This window comes from Eucalyptus grandis, chromosome 7 (assembly GCF_016545825.1).
Source record: "Eucalyptus grandis isolate ANBG69807.140 chromosome 7, ASM1654582v1, whole genome shotgun sequence".
NCBI classification, from domain to species: domain Eukaryota; kingdom Viridiplantae; phylum Streptophyta; class Magnoliopsida; order Myrtales; family Myrtaceae; genus Eucalyptus; species Eucalyptus grandis.
In genome coordinates this window covers 34237169-34255562 of record NC_052618.1, presented here as the reverse complement: position 1 = coordinate 34255562, position 18394 = coordinate 34237169, and the positions used below count along the sequence as shown (strand labels likewise).

Sequence of the window (18394 nt, the reverse complement as noted above, 5' to 3'; positions counted from 1 at the left end):
TTGTTACTTTAATTAGTTATGGATGATTTTCCTTAAAGGAAAAACCATGAAAAAGAGGAAGAAGAATATTGGTAACTTGTGCAGCTGCACATACCTACTGTGTTTATCAGGCAATATATAGTAAAAAAATACCATGCATGACCTCATCATATACAGAAAATGCATGATTAAGAGAGTTGATGTACATGGATGCTAATCTTGAGAGGTTTTATTGAATGTTTAGAATTGATAGAATTGTGATTAAGAATTTAATGAATGATTTAGTGACACGATATGGTTTGCAAGGATCTAGAAATATTGATATTGCAGAAATGTTAGGATTGTTTCTTCATATTTTAGGACATAATATAGGTAATAGATTAGCACAAGAGCGCTTTTAGCATTATGGGGAAACCATATGCAGGCTATTTAGTTTAGTTTTGAATAAAGTATGTGAAATTGGAGCAGATTTGATTCAACCATTCAATCGACAATTCAAGGAAGTTCTAAAGAAGATCAGGAATAATACAAAATCTTTTCCACATTTTAAGGTAATTTACGATTATACAATAGAAAATATAAATTAAATATAAATTAAATAATATTATTGTTCATGTTTTAGGATTGCATTGGAGCTATAGATGGTACTCATATTCCAGCAGTGGTACCTATGAGTGAGCAACTTCGTTTTATTGGTCGAAAAGGAACACTGACGCAAAATGTGATGGCCATGTGTAATTTTAACATGGAATTTACTTATGTGTGGGCCGGTTGGGAGAGAATAGCTCATGATACTCGTATCTTTCATGAAGCCATTAGGAGACATGATTCATAATTTCCTCATCCTTCAAAAGGTTCGTTAATTAATGGTTTTTACGCATTAATATATGTATGTGTTATATGTTGATTAAATTTACAACATTTTTGTGTAAGTAAATATTATTTGGTTGATGCTGGTTATCCAAATCCCACAGGTTATCTGGGGCCATATAAAGAAGTTAGATATCATTTACCTGAGTTTCAACGAGGTCCTCAACCGATGGGTTATAAAGAAGTGTTCAACCGTGCTCACTCCTCACTATGATTAGAAATTAAACAAGCTTTTGGCGTATTGAAGAAGAAGTTGAAAATTTTAAAGAGTATGCCAAGTTATCCATATACAAAGCAAGTGAAAATTATGATAGCAAAGATGACTTCGCACAATTATATACGAAGAAATGCCCTGAATGGTGTAAATGGGGAGGGTAATGCTTCAAATGATGATGTAGCATCTAATATGACACGTTTACCTGATCAAATAGTTATGAATTTAGGAAGTAATTAAGGATATTTGTAATTTTTAAGGATAATGAGCTTCTTTTCTCAACGTATATGTTATCATATTTTTATTGTAATGAAAGTATTCTTCTTGTAATTGAGAAAGAGGGCACGTAAATTTTTTCCATTTGATGTTTTTTAGCCAAAAAAAAGGAATTTTAATTTTAATAAAATTGTTTACATAACATTTTTAACATTATTGTCAAATATAAATTAAAAAAGTCGCAAACATTATTCTTTTTTAATTTTAAACAAATTAAAATTAAAATATTCAGATTAATCACCAAAGGAGATTTGCAAATGTATTTTCTACCAAATTGTATTTCTCTCGAAGTTGCTTTTCAAAGCAGAATTTACCAAACAATCTTTGCATTTCTTCTAAACTTTTAGGTTAAATTGCTTTGCATTTTCCCAATGAGTTTTCCAAATGTCGAATCAAACGCACCCTAGACAACCCCCAATGATACGTAGCACAAAAGAAAAATAAAAAGGTAGAAGGGATGTGCGGTTTAACAAGAAAATAGAATGAGATTTCAATTTCCTAGGAAAACCGGACAAGCAATTTATGGGAACATGTGGGGTCAGACTGCATAGAAGGGATGTGCGGTTTAACAATAAAATTGAATGAGATTTCAATTCCTAGGAAAACCGGACAAGCAAGTTATGGGAACATGTGGGGTCAGACCACATTCCCAACAAATATATGACCACTGGACGTACATGGCGAAGATGGACGACACCGTGCATAATCAGGCTGAGAGAGAGAGAGAGAGTGAGAGAATGGTGAACACTGTCAAGATTTACAAGCCCTTGTTGCGAGCGACTATGAAGCTCGCCGGCGTGAGACCTCAAAAGATCGAGGTCGAACCGGGGACTGTCATGAACATCTGGGCTCCGAGCCGACTCAATAAGAATGCCAACAACGGTAAAAAACCTGCCGTCGTCTTCCTCCACGGCTTCGTTGGCGACGGCATCCTGACGTGGCAGTTCCAAGTCCTCGCCCTTGCGAGGGACTATGCAGTCTACGTGCCGGACCTCCTCTTCTTCGGTGGTTCCTCCACCGGCGATGGCCGCCGGACTGTGGGATTCCAGGCGGAGTGCCTGGCAAGGGGGCTGGCAAAGCTGGGAGTGCAGCAGTGCACAGTGGTCAGGTTCAGCTACGGCGCGATGGTGGCGTTCAGGTTGGCCGAGTTGCAGCCTGAGCTGGTTGAGTCGGTGGTGGCGACGTCCTCTGGCCCGGTGGTGACAGAGTCGCTGAGCCGAGAGTGCTTAGAGAGGTTGGGGTTTCCGACATGGTCGGAAGTTCTGTTGCCTGATTCGGCGAGTGCACTGAAGAAGTTGCTAGAAATTGGCAGCTTCCACTTCCCTAGACTCCCCAAATGTGTTTTCAAGCACGCTTTAGAGGTACGTCCCAAAGCGAACTTTTCTAAGATCATGCACGAAAACCTTTGCTCTATCTAGAGGTTCTTAGTCCGTTATCTAAATAATCGGTCGATTCTCCAATAGCAGCTTTTAAATTTTCATAATGTTAATGATGTGAATGAAATGCATTTCTCAATTATGTGTAATCGAAACTACCAAATCAAAATAAAATTAGCAATTCACTGATGAATTGTCGATTTATTATGTATCTCATCGGAATTTATCGTTTTTACTTTTCAAATTATATCTTTTATCCATATCTAGCATGAGTATCCTATTTTGATTGTTTTAGAACAATTTAACGTAATTTTTGTTCTTTACAATCCGATGACATATAAATATATGTTATTTTCGAAAAAATGCTCTTAACAAAACGAGGAAAGTTGCAGGCGTGGCTTTCTTGGAAATTTCGATAGCCTTTGTCTCTGTTTTTCCCTTTTAGACTTTCACAAGCTATATAGGACGAGCCAAGGTGGTTGAGAATTTCAATAGTTATATGTTTTCATTTCTAACTCCGAAAATGCATTCTCTTAAATTTATGTAGGACCAAGCACTAGAGTTGATGGATGGTAGTTGACAATATCAATTGATTACACAAATTTTTGCTTTTCTTGTGAGATATCCATGGCAGTCTTGATTTTAATGTGCCTTTCGAAGCAACCTTTGCACTTGTAGCCTTACGTTGCTAGCATGTCAAGATTGCATTACGAGTGACGATATTAAATTGACAAAATGTGTGCGGCTTCACTTAATATATTGGAAAAAATATCATAATAAAGTGGATTTTAACATAACATGTTGCGCTAATCATCAATTTATCATGGCAATGCGATATAGTTTAGTCGATTTATGTTTAAATTTGAATCACCTAGATATCTATTATTGATCATTTAATCAAATTGACTTTTTGATTTCGATTTTATAGCATAATTTTAATGTTATCTTTTTTTATTTCTCTCCCACCAAAAGCATTTTCAACTATAGTTGACCCTAGGTATAAGATTGGTGAAATGTTTCATTGTTTTTAATTTGTGTAATATTTTGTTTTGGATAGTTTAATGCAATTTTAGCGTAAGTATATAATATTTCTAATTTTGGTGCTAATGACTAATTGCTTGGTTATGCTTTTATTATATTGAGTAAATGATTACGTTTCTTAACTTTTCCAATAAGATGCTATTTTAAGTAAATGATTGCGGAACCTGTAATTTGTGCGGCAAAGTCCTCTAAATTAGATGACTCTAATCGATTCTTTTCATCTTTAATCATTTTGAATTTGTTAATGAATTAATCAATTTTAATTTACGAACATAACTAGAAAATTAAAATTCTGAAATTTCGGCTTTATATGTTTTGACCAATGTAAAATTTAGAGTAATAAAGAAGAAAATCGATAAGAAGTGAGAAAATTGGAGGAGAGAGAGTAACCATGTGTCGTCACCCTCTACGTCTACCCTAGCCTTAGTCGTTGGCACCTATCCTGTCCTGTAGTCACCTCCATCATCACAAATGTTCCTTCTTTCCACATATTCGAATTTAGTCGATCAATTATTGTTATAATAATATTTGTTACTATTCCTTTTTGCTCAAGAGCTTATCAAAGTTATGAAGAAATACTCGTGATTATTCAAATAATTGTTTGTTTTCTCTATAATATTAATTTTTTTAAATTCCTATGGCCACCGCATTACAACTAAGTGTGTTCATGACAAAAGGATTTGATTGCATGAACCATTGGAATTAGAGTATTCATCAGTATTAAAAGTTTCAAAACTTTATATAAGAAGTACACAAATTAGAGGATTGATAATAGTATTAAGGAAAAATTCTGAATAAAGGCCTAAAGTGCTTTCATTTTTTAAATAAGAGTCTGAAGTGTCCTCATTTTTTCAAAAGAATTGAAATGAATCTTATTTCAAAAAATGGCCTAAGTCGCCGGTTGATAAGGGCATTTTTATCCTTTACATTTTTTTATACCCCCCTTTTTTTTTTTTTTTTTTTTGTATTAGATAAGAAATAAATTTAAAAAAAATGGAAGGGAAGGAAATTAGGTTAGCCCTCGTCGCTGCTGTCGCTGCTGTCCCACCATTGCTGGGAAGGGCTGGCAATGGTAGGGGATGGTTAGCCAAGGGTTGACGAGGGTTGCCACTAGCAGGGGTCGGTTGCGAGTGGCGGCCCTTGACCGGTTCTAGGCTAGGGCCGGTAACCCTCGCCAAATTTGGGTGAGGGTTGTGACCCCCGCCCAAATCCGGGTGAGGGCCTGCAAGCCCTTGCCTACAATTGGCAAGGGTCATTGGCCACTAGCTAGGGCTTGGCAACCCTTGATCGGCCATTCCCCACCACCATCGGCACTTTTTATTTTTAAAAATATAATTTAAATTATATTTAAAATAAATAAAAATTATATTGGACAAAAATGCCCTTAGTTGGCCGGCGAGTCAAGCCCTTAGTTGAAACTTTTATGGCTACTTCAGGCCTCTATTTGAAATAATATCCATTTGAGGACTTTACTTTGAGAAAATAAGAGCTCTTTAAGCCTTTATTTGGAAATTTCTCTAGTATTAGTTTAGAAACTTTGCAATTGATAAATTCTCAAAGGAAATTTTTTATCATAATTTGAAAAATGCTATTCACAAAAACACACGTACATGTAGGACTTGGGTTGGACTACGATATTTTTCTTAAGGTGAATTTATTTGAATTTTTCAACAGGTACCATTACCATTTTGGAATATTATGGTACACATGCCTCTCAAATAAATTTTTGACTGACAATTTTCTTTTACGAATGAAATTGATTCTACTTATTTTAAATATGCGGTCCTTATTCTTAACTATGGGAAGGTTTAAATATATGGTCCTTAGTCTTGACTATGGGAAGGTACATTACTCATCAGTCCATCACTTGTTTCATTCATTCATCTTAAATAATATATTCGGTGAGTTAAATTTTGAGAATCTTTAGATTTAATAAGTGTTGGCCCCACGAGAATCTTATCAAATCTAATGATCCATATACATTTTACTATATATAGGACTTGGAGAATCTCTCTATTACAAAGTGATGATTTTTTTTTTTTTAGTCGGTCCTACTCTAATCCTATTCTAACACACACTCTCGAACTTTTGCCATTGCCTCATTGCAAGGCGTGGGAGTCAAAACCCATTTCTGAAATGAAATCGTCCCCACCCCAATCCCCCATGAGAAGGTGGGGATTTGAACCCCCAACCTCCTCCTTCCAAGTTGGAAGGGTGGCCACTGGGGCGAACCCCTAGTGGTTAAATGAGGACTTGACTTTGCTTCAAATTGATGAAGACATTTATTATTCATAATATCGGTAGAAGGAAGAATTTTCACGAGTCTTAACATGTTGATGTCATATTGGACTAAGTGCTTTTCATATGTGCACATTGTATTGATCCATTATGTGATACAAGTTTTTCTCCTTTGTTTTTGAGAGACATTTAGATGTCATCTCCTCCGTGGTGAATGATCATCATCAAGATATTTGTGCATTGATGGTGCGCTAGGGCGTTTAGAAGCAGAAGAGAGAGAGAGAGAGAGAGAGAGAGAGATTTTTCTAGTGGTATTTATGAACATGTGTAAAAATCATAATCGACTCTCCTTGTAAAGATAAGATGTTTACCTCATTTATCCCTTTCTTGTCGTTGGATGGTAGGTCTTATTTGACGGCAGAAAAGAGAGAGCCGAATTGCTGGAGGCTTCGGTCATTCCAGACAAGGATTTCGCTTTCCCGCAGTACTCTCAGGTTTAATGAATCTTCTCCTTCGGTGGTTGTTTATTTTTTAACCCTACATAGAATCCTTTGTTACAAATATATATATATATATATATATATATATATATATATTTTTCAATAAAAAAACTGATTATAAGTTGAAAATTTCTGATTTATACTCATTTTATGGGTGAAGTACCGAACCAAACCGGCACTTAATTGAGAAAAATTTTCTTGGTGGCTGCAATATGAGATAAGATCCATTATTTCTTTCTTTCTTTGTTGATTTTCTCTAACATTAAGATCCTAGGCATAATACTTGGATTGTGTAAATCTGCATGTCACTCTAGTATCAGTTTTGTTCTAACAATGCAAGACGTGTTTGTAACTTGCGGGACAAGGACCCCTGGAGTGCCAAAAGTTGGCACGAAGGGACACTTAAGTGCCAAAAGTTACGAAAAGTACACATAAGTGTCAAAATCGGAGCAAAATAGATCACTTAAGTGCCAATCTGGCCAAAATGCCAACGTGGCATTTTTCTGGCGAACCGAGCCCAAAACAACGCTTTTTGCATGCGACATGGCCAAATAATGCAAAAACGGCGTCGTTTTGGGCTCATGTGATAAAAAAATAAAATAAAAATAAAATAAAATAAATTTAAAATTAGATTTAGTTAAAATATTAAAAAACAATAAATTTCAAATTAAATTTAGTTAAAATATTAAAAAATAATAATTTTAAAATTAAGTTTAAAAATATTAAAAAATAATAATTTTAAAATTAAGTTTAGTTAAAATATTAAAAAATAATAATTTTAAAATTAAAAAATATTAAAAAAATTAATAAAAAAATTAAAAAAAATAAATTAATAAAAAGGGGGCGGTGGTTGAGGAGCCTCAGCCACCCCCTTTTTAAATATTTTAACTAAATTTAATTTTAAAATTATTATTTTTTAATATTTTAACTAAATCTAATTTTAAATTTATTATTTTTTAATTTTTTTAATTTTTAAAATTTTAAATTAATATTTTTAAAATTTTAACTAAATTTAATTTTAAAATTATTTTTTTAATTTTTTAACTAAATCTAATTTTAAAATTATTATTTTTTAAAATTTTTAAATTTTAAATTATTATTATTTTAATATTTTAACTAAATTTAATTTTAAAATTATTATTTTTTTAATATTTTAACTAATTTTAATTTTAATTTTTTTAATATTTTAACTATTAAAATTATTATTTTTTAATATTTTAACTAAATCTAATTTTAAATTTAATTTATTTAATTTTTATATTATTTTTTTACCACGTCAACCCAAAGTGACACCGTTTTTGCATTATTTGTCACGTCAGCATGCAAAATGGCATCGTTTTGAGTTCACTTCACCGGAAATTCGTCGGAAAAATGTCACGTCAGCCTTTTGGCCGGACTTTGGCCGGAGTGGCACTTAAGTGATCCGTTTTTCTTCGAATGTGACACTTAAGTGTACTTTTCGTAACTTTTGGCACTTAAGTGTCCATTTGTGCCAATTTTTGGCACTTGAAGCGTTCTTATCCCGTAACCTACTCAAGTATACAAAAGGGAAAAATAGAGCACAACCGCTTGTATCAAGAAAAGTATACACAAACGATCTCATTCACCTTTTTGGAGGACCATAACTAGCTAATCTTCTCGATTGATAGTGTATAAAGGTGCTCGTGTAAAACTTTTCACAGTTGTGATGTATGCTACAATTTCTCTGCCAAAAGCTAGTCCTTAGAACACTTATCCTTGCAACCTATAAAATTACTTTCCGTGGTTCTCGCCAAATCCAAGGGTAGATTATACATATTAAGTTTATAACATGTCTATACAAGATATGCATAATTGACCTGATCTCAACCCTTTCATCTTGTCAGAGATGTGTGGCTTTTGCATCTGACAACTAAGATAATTCATGAAAATTACCATAAAAGTTCCAAACTTATTGCACTTATGTCAATTTAATTTTAGACATTTTCACGTTTTACCAATTGAGTTTATCTAATCAATTTTTACCAAAAATTGCTGGCTTGGATGCTGGCCGTGCTATGTGGTATGATCGGCGCTAATATGGATAATTTTTTAATTTTTAATATTTTTCAAATTTCATTAATTGTTTTCCTTTTACTTCTTCTCCTTCTCCTTCTCCCTCTACTATGGTTGGGGAGGGTCATTAGAGCTCGTTGGCCACTAGGTGAGGGTCATGAAGCCCTTGCTGATTGCATGTGAGGGCCATGGAGCCTTTGCTAGCCATAGGCGAAGGTGGCCTTGTCCTTGGCCGGCGAGGCTAGCCTTGCCTACCATGTTATGGCTAAATTGGTATTAATGTAATATATTTACGAATTTTTTGATAATTATCCTAAGATAATTCTATATATTTAGTCTAGGCTGGAATCTCATATGTAATTACATGTGCATGCCTTTAAATACATATGTATCATTGAAATTGATATTTTTCATGTTCAATTTAGTATGCCCTATTGGAAATGCAAGGTGTCTTTACGTTGATATAAAGTTGCTATATTTCTTAGTGAGACTCGGACCCTTGGAGTACCAAAACTTAGAACAGGGGAGCATTTAATTGTCAAAATCGGAGCAAAATGGATTAGTTAAGTGCAAATAGTGAGAAAATCCGACCAAAATAGTAACGTGACGTTTTTTTTAGCGAGATAAGTGCAAAACGAAGTTGTTTTGCCTCGGATTTGAATTTTAATATAAATCAAATTAATTTAAATATACAAATAAATTAAATTTTTTTTAAAGGAAGAAGGTGAACATTGCAGAAGGCGAGGGCTTAGCCCTCATTGCTGCCTCCCCACCGTCGTTGGGAAGGGTTCGGGGCGGTGGGGGAAGGGTTAGCTCGGGTACCGAGCCTTGGCTAAGGGCTAGCAACCCCGGCCAACCAGCAGTGACGGCTTGCAAGTTATGTAGCACTGACACGGACACGCGACACGTAGCACGACACGACATAACACGTCGACACATCATTCTTAAAAAAATAGAGAATTCCGACACATTCTCATACGTTATATATTAAATGAATATTTTTATTTTTAATTAATTTGATTCAAATTCATAATTAAATAATAAAAAAAGCAAACAATGAACTTACACTTATAATAGTAATAGATCTATTCATAGGAAATTCGAAAAACATATTAATAGTTAATGCTTATTTATTTTTGGGGACATATTTCTAACAATAACAAAATTATTAATGAAACTAATGACTAAAAAAATTAGAATTAACTTGTTTAAATAAATTTATAATCTTTTGCAATGACCAAAATTTATTATTATTCAACATTCAACTCTTTTATTTTCCGAAATCACTTTAAAGCTTTTTTCCTATTTATTTTCTGATTAAAATAGCCCCCGTGGTCCACCCCAACTCTCACCCCACATTTATTTCACTCTCTTTCCATCGTTTCTTTCCCCCACTTTATAGTTTCTCTTATTTATTTTTCTGATAAAAAATAAAAGCCCCTAGGTCCACGCCAACCCCCACCCATCCCCTCATGTTCAATTTAGTATGCCCTATTGGAAATGCAAGGTATCTTTACGTTGATATAAAGTTGCTATATTTCTTAGTGAGACTCGGACCCTTGGAGTACCAAAACTTAGCACATGGGAGCATTTAAGTGTCAAAATCGGAGCAAAATGGATTAGTTAAGTGCCAACAGTGAGAAAATCCGACCAAAATAGTAACGTGACGTTTTTTTAGCGAGATAAGTGCAAAATGAAGTTGTTTTGCCTCGAATTTGAATTTTAATATAAATAAAATTAAATTAAATATACAAATAAATTAATTTTTTTCTTTTAAAGGAAGAAGGTGAACATTGCAGAAGGCAAGGGCTTAGCCCTCATTGCTGCCTCCCCACCATCGTTGGGAAGGGTTCGGGGCGGTGGGGGAAGGGTCAGCTCGGGTACCGAGCCCTGGCTAAGGGCTAGCAACCCTGGCCAACCAGCAATGACGGCTTGCAAGTTATGTAGCACTGACACGGACACGCGACACGTGGCACGACACGACATAACACGTCGATACATCATTCTTAAAAAAATAGAGAATTCCGACACATTCTCATATGTTATATATTAAATGAATATTTTTAATTTTAATTAATTTGATTCAAATTCATAATTAAATAATAAATAAAGCAAACAATGAACTTACACTTATAATAGTAATAGATCTATTCATAGGAAATTCGAAAAACATATTAATAGTTAATGCTTATTTATTTTTGGGGACATATTTCCAACTCTAACAAAAATTATTAATGAAACTAATGACTAAAAAAAAATTAGAATTAACTTGTTTAAATAAATTTATAATCTTTTGCAATGACCAAAATTTATTATTATTCAACATTCAACTCTTTTATTTTCCGAAATCACTTTAAAGCTTTTTTTCCTATTTATTTTCTGATTAAAATAGCCCCGTGGTCCACCCCAACTCTCACCCCACATTTATTTCACTCTCTTTCCATCGTTTCTTTCCCCCACTTTATAGTTTCTCTTATTTATTTTTCTGATAAAAAATAAAAGCCCCTAGGTCCACGCCAACCCCCACCCATCCCCTCTTTCCCGCCCCTGGGCAGGGCACACTGACCTTTCCCTCATCCTCGCTGGCCCTTCCTAGTGACCGTGGAAGGCGGTGGCAAGGGTTGGTCCCTCGCCTTCTGTAATCTTTATATTCTTCCTCTCTCTTTTTTAATGATTTATTTTAAAATTAAACTAAATTATTTTTATATTAAAATTCAAAAAAAGAGCCAAAACGATGTCGTTTTGCCTCTTCATTGCTGACTTATCTCTTCGACAAGTCGTATAGTGAGTTATCTTATTAAAAAATTGCCATGTAGGATTTATGGCCAAGATCGCTGGATTTGGCACTTGGGTATCCCATTTTTTTTTTTAAGTGACATTTAAGTGTAACTTTTGTAACTTTTGACATTTGAATGTTCTTTTGACACTTAAGTATTCTCTCGTGTCAAGTTTTGGCACTTGCACAGCTCTTTTGCCATTTCTTAACTAATGTTCGAACACTATCTAGCTGATAAATGCTCATTCAAGTTCTCTCACATCACTTATTGTACTAACGGTCTTCATTTACTTGGTAATGTATTTTATTTTATTTGGTCAAACCTAATAATCTCTTCTTTTTATTTTTCTTTTTTGGTCAAAAAGAAATTTTCATTCATTACAAAATTGATGCATGAAAGGGAATCTCAAAAGTCACAGTAACAAAACAAACCCATAGATCTCCAAGATAAATAAAAAACCAAAAATCAAGGTGTTTCAACTGAGCATGATTGGAAAAGATCATCACAAGCTTATCCTTCAAGAGCATATCTATAATGGCAGAGATTATCACAAGCTTGTTCTTCAAGAATAGATCTATAACTAGATTCAAGCGAAAGGATTAGTGGCCAAAACTTATGTGATGCAAAAACTTACATATTCTAGTAAGAACCTGTACAGAGTTTGGGACAAAAATGGAAAAAGTAAAAGAAAATAAGGGTTAGAACCTAAGTAAATGACTACACGCAGAATTGTAACATGCACTCGGTGCATGTGAAGCGCATGTGAACCCACTTAATGCTATTGCCAGCCATTAGATCCTGTGGCGCCGCATGGAATCAATACGTAGAACATTGTTTGGTTGTAATAGTGTCTATTATATTACATGTTGAATGCCCATTACAGTTTTTGTATGCAGCAATATTTGTTATAGCATAATTCGTAGTACAGCCAAAACTACATTAAATATCCACGTATTTCTCTTGCACTCACTCTATCTATGTTAGATTATTATTCCAAATTATGAATAAATTTGTTGAATTATTTATATATAGTAATAACATTAATTATATTTTTTTGACATAATCATATGTTATGTCGTTAATAAATAAAATACTAGATATAATCAGTAAACAGTGGATGTTATAATAATTATGTTATCTATGACACAAACATTGGTTTATATTAAAATTAAAAATTTAGCATCATATTAGTTGCCTCCTATCAGGTGCAGTTATCTAAATTTCTATAATCAAATAGTTTATTATCATAATATAATGAATAATCATTACTGATTATATTAATCAATGCTCAAAATATTATAATTGTTATTTCAATCACATTTTTAACTATGTAATACATAATATTCTTTTAATTGGACATATTAAACAATTAAATTGGAGTCATAATAAATGAAAAAAAATATTTACCCCTTATTTTATATGTGATTCATACAACAAATAGTATAATAGATACTATATTACTTAAATCAAACAATGTACTAATTAATGCAATAGCCCCATTGCTACATATGGTTGATACGAAATGGACTCAGATTATTCGGGTGTACGCACGCAAGACTTTCTCGAACTACCTTCCTTCTAGTCATATTTGTAGAATGTTGTGGAAATTGGCTGATGATTGATGGGATCTTTTCGCAGAAGGTGCATCTGGTTTGGGGCGAGAATGACAGGATCTTCCCTGCTGAAGTAGCCAAATCACTGAAAGAGTATGTTTACAGATTTCCATTTAATAGTTCGTCAATCAATTTATATTTATTTATTTATTAATACTAAAGTTTTAATGCCGAAACCATATTGTTATATCAGCATGTCTTTGCTGCTTCCTTTTGCTTGATTATCTTCCATAGTGAAGAATAGAAGCCATGTCTTGGCATAAACTTTAACCGAAAATTTTGTTTTGTCCAATTCTAGTTTGCAATTAAGACAACTCGTTAGATTGCATATGTTTGCATCAGAATTTTAAGAAATGAATTTTGATATATAAAATCAATTTACGACAATCACAATGTAAATTTTCTTTTGCACGGTTTGCAGACCTAATAAAGCTATTATATGTTCTATGCGAAATTGCATGAAGCTATTTGGGAAGTATTGATACACTTGTAACGATTCATTTATCTTATTGGTACTTGTTTCCCTGATAATTTCCTGTTAAATAGGTCTCTCTCTTTCTCTCTCTCTCTCTCTCTCTCTCTCTCTCTCTCTCTCTCTCTCTCTCTCTCTCTCTCTCTCTCTCTCTCTCTCTTTCCGACCTGATATCTATTATTGTAAATAGACATACTTAAAAGATGTTGTTTGCTCCACTGGGTTTCCATTCAATTATTTTCAGCAGAAATTTGACTCGTTCGGTTATGTTCTTTTGGACAGAAATTTGGGAGATAATGCAACACTGGTATGCATTGAGAAAGCAGGCCATATTGTTGCTTTGGAGAGACCTTTCGTCTACAATAAATGTTTGAAGAAAATTCTGGCCTCTATTTACAAAGCTGGACACACAAAATAGTTGGGTCGCAAAAATTTCTCTGATGACTACTATGACAATTAGCAGAATAATTTGTTAAAAAGATTACAAATATCATCAATTTGTATGGTTTGCACCTTGATGAATTTGTTTTAAGTTAGACACATGCACTTGATTATCACAATTAATAACAATTCTATTTAGTTGCAATCTTGCTAAGCAAACCTCTCACATCGCTTCCTTGATTGCTTCTGTTGCTGCAATATACTCTAACCTTAGTGTTCAACGTCGGAATTATGTTATGAATTTGCTTTACTATATAAAAGAAATATAGAGAGAGATAGATGAATAGTGGCGGCAGATGATTGTTTATTGTCACTGTCTGCCGTGAAGACATGGTCACAGGAGAGAGGGGGCTCCGGTGGCGGAGGTAGCTCAGTGGCGGAGTTGGCTAGAAGATTGTCACGGGTGGAGTCGGACCAGATCTAAGGTGTTGGAGGTAAGGGGATGCACGCTGATCAGGATTGAGGGGCTGAAGAGAGAGAAAGAGAGACTAATATGCATTTTCTAGACAAAATCCTTTTTTCTTGGACCAGGAACATGCTGGTAGTAATAACTTTTAAATCCCCATTAGTTTGTTGAAGTGGATCTATTGCTGATATGAGAATGCCATATTAAATGATCACTAGTGACTTTGAACAAAAGGTCAAGGACAAATTTGAGACTTGAGTAAAAGTTGGTGTTTTATTTATTTATTATTATATAAAAAAGTTGGTAACATAATTTGAACTGAAGGGAATTAGGCAATGACCTAGGTCGTATCCAGCAAAAATGTTGTGATATTAAATTGGTTCCTTAAAAAAAGCGTGCATTTATCCGTATGTTTGAGAAATTGACGGTAAATGGAACTTTCTCTGTTTTAAAAGAAAAAAAAAAAAATGGACATTCGGGGTAAATACACGTGCTAACGAAGATGGCAGGACAGCGGGGACAAAGGCGGCATAGCACGCGTTAGACGGCAGCGTGTACGCAGCAGGAGGGGTGGGTTTCCTCCGTGCGCAATGACTGTTGAGACAGAACTTCCAGGAAAGGACTGTCCTTTACCCAGCCAGGAAAATCCAACGAGGAATGCGTTCGGAGTGGATAAAAATACCACAAGGTCCACAACTATCACGGGGTTCAAACATAAACATTTGAGTGTTTTAATTTTTTTTATCAATTAAATATCATAACTTTAAAAATACAAATTTAGTTGAATATCACAATCTTTAATTGATCACTTGAGTGTTAATTTTTTTTTTTTTAAACTTTCACCCAAGTGCTGAAAATCCAACATGGCATAGCACTTATGGTAAATATTTTTAAAACTTTATCGCACTCAAATTATCAATTAAAAAGTTATTTGACATTTAAGTGATAAAAAATTATGGTATTTAAATGAGTGCCATACAAAAGTCATGCGGCTTATGGTGTGCTTTTTCAAATTTGAGAGCAACAATCGGTATGTTGTAATCCAATCGGCATAAGTATTTTGGTTTGGTTGCTTTCACGTCCTTCTTTTTGGTTTCTCGAACTTGAGTTGTGAAACTCACTTTTTGCACCTTCTTCCGCAAGATAAAATCTCTCGTTACAAAGGTGAATTTATTTCATAGACATTCATCCAACAATGCTTGTGTCATATGAAGATCTTTTTTAAGCATTATTATTTTTTTTTATTATCCCACCTGGAAATTTTCCTCATTTCATGTACTATTAAGGATACCTGCTCGCCGCACCTAATCCCTTGCAAGTTCTGGCTTCAATTTGACCTTTTCATTTACTTTTTTTTTTGGCAGAAAATTGAGAAATAAAACAACATTGGAGTGCATTAAGAAAGCAGGCCATCTTGCTTTCTTGATTTTGCAGAAAGCAAGTGATCAAATAATAAAATAAACCAAGTAAGAAAATAATTTGGACATTATATTTACATGGTTCGGTTAGCATGACTTACATCTATAGGGAGAACAACACAGAATTCGACTAGAGAACCGGCAACACAATGAAAATTACAACCACATTTGAGTCATTCAAGTACTCTCAATATTTTACTAGATGACTTGGTTCTATATCAATTAAAAAGACGAAAGGGGTAGAAAAGGTCTTATCCAAACTCCATAATTTTTTTTTTTTAAAGAATAGGATAAATCGTTAAGTTAAGGAGTCAAATGGTCCTTTTTGGGGGATAGAGGGACTTGAACTTTCACGATTTTTAAAGTCGATGAATTTTCCTCTTGCTCTAAATTTCATTGTTGTTGGTATTAACATGTAGAATGGGACTCTATCTATATTTTCGCCCGATTAATCAATTCTTCAAAAGATTTGTCAAACCATGTAGTAAATGATTTAATCAATGAATATTCGATTCTTTCTTCAACTTAGAATTGATTCATTAATCATTTGAGATAGTATTTAGTACGTATACGTATATACATAAGTTTATCCTTTCCCTTTCTCAAGCTTCGATAAAAAGATTCCTTTCCCAATGCAATGTGGTAAACTTCATTTGTTAGAACAGCTCCCATTGAGTCTCTGCACCTATCCTATCCTTTTTTTATTCTCACTTTATGAACCCTTATTGTTTTGTTGGTTCTCGTAAAACAGGATTTGGCTTAGGATTGTCCATCTTAATTCCATGGTTTCTCTAAATTTGAAAGTTGTCACTTAGTAGGTCTCCATACCAAGGCTCAATCCAATTAAGTCTCGTAGCGTCTACCAATTTTGCTATCCCCCTTTTATTTATGCTGAAATCCTGCATTTATTTGAATTAGACATCGATTTTTTCTTTTTTATATAAACTAGAGAAAAAAGCGTTTCTTGTTCTTTAAATTTCTTGCTTATCTTCTTTAATCTCTATTAGAGACCTCCATTTGATCCAATCAGAAATAATTCTATTATTTATGTATCCACAATTCAATATAGATGGATATGATCTATATTGTATAACATATCTATGCCTCTTTTACTCTCATTTTTCTTGTTCAATTTGGAATACTCGAAGGGTCGACTTTTTTTGTTTTTGTTTTTTGTTTTTTTTTTTGAATGACAATAGAGGAATGTCTCATTCATTATGGTTTGGAATGCATGTATCTTTATTATATCTTTTATTTTTCTTCTTATCCTTTCCTTAGAGTAGAGTGGACCTTCTATAAGATAACTAAAAAAAAAAGAAAATCGAAATTGGATATTGATTATATTGTATTGTATATTTAATACACATTAATAATTTATAATAGATATAATGAATCATTTCTTTCTATAAGAAATCATTTCATTAATTTAAAAATAGAACATAATTCTTATTATTTAGAATTCTATAAACTATATAAAAACATTAATTAATTTAGATAAATATTATTTATTATGTATAACTAATAACTATTAATATTAGTTAGAAATACATATTCTATTATAATTTGTATTAGTAGTTAAATTAAAAATCATTATTCTAATGATTAGAATTTCTATTTTTTAGAATATAGAATAAGATTCTAATCCAATTATTCTATATTCTATTTAGTATTTCGATTTAGTTCAATTCTATTTATTCTATTTCATTAGATTATATTTTGAATTTTTATATGGATGATATAACAATAAATTTTCGTCGGGGCATAATGACCTTAATAAGGAGCGACTCCTAGCATGCTCTTGGTGATGAAGTGGCTAAGAATGAACCAAATTGTGCACTAGATAGGAGAAGAGTGATTTTGGGATATATATGTGAAAATTAAAATTAACTCATGGAGGTGGCTTTTGATATTACGGTAAGTTTTGCTTTGAATTCCAAAGTTAAGCATGTTCAAGCTAGAACACTACCAGGATGGTTGAACTCTTGAGAAAGTTCTGCCTATAAGCCAAATGACAAAATCATGAGGCTCGAAATGGGACGGGTCAAAATGGGCAATACCTTAAGTGAGTTAATATAGGGATATCACAATATGATATCAGAGTAGGAAACCCTAGTAGGTGTGTAGTTTTAAGACGAGTTGTTGACACTTGATTTTTAGTCAACGAGTCGATAAAGATAGAAAACTCAATATTAGGGTTTTCAATTTCAACGGAGCCCTTTTTTGAACAAAAAATGTCATATTTCATTTCTTTCTTTTGTCTCGTCATTGTTGAGTGATTTTCAACTCATTTTTATCAAAAACCTCAAAAGTCAAATAGTTGACTTTTGAGTTAACTTTTTGATTAATCCTTCGACTAAAAGTCAACATTCGGGTAAAAATTGACATTTTACATAAAAAGATTCCTTTTAATCTTAATATCATTAGGGCTAAAAGGGATTTGATCAAAATCCATGAATCACTTCTTTTTTGTCTCAATTTGACCTTAATAAAAAAAATTGTGAAAATCGATTAGGAACTTTGTTTTTGGAATTTTTTGATTTTAGGTTGAAAATCAGCCAAAAATAAAATTACTTTCATTCCAGTCATAATTAGGCTTAGTTCCTTGCATGACATTTGCTCTAGAGATAATTATCTATTCACTCGTTCAATCAATTTCGAGATCGGTTGTGCCGAAATGTGAATTATCAATTTTAGCCTTGATTTAGGAATCTCGATCAATTTTACATGATTTGTGAATGG

At 33.2% G+C, this 18394-nt stretch overlaps 1 protein-coding gene across 1 annotated transcript; it reads left to right on the top strand.

Annotated features, from left to right (window-relative positions):
* The first annotated feature begins 2076 nt into the window (after positions 1–2076).
* Positions 2077–13871, top strand: LOC120295397. The gene is made up of 4 exons (XM_039316511.1): positions 2077–2700; positions 6399–6488; positions 12944–13011; positions 13673–13871. The coding sequence occupies exons 1-4, from the start codon at positions 2077–2079 to the stop codon at positions 13806–13808; spliced, it is 918 nt and encodes a 305-aa protein (XP_039172445.1). The 3' UTR covers positions 13809–13871.
* The last annotated feature ends 4523 nt before the right edge of the window (positions 13872–18394 follow it).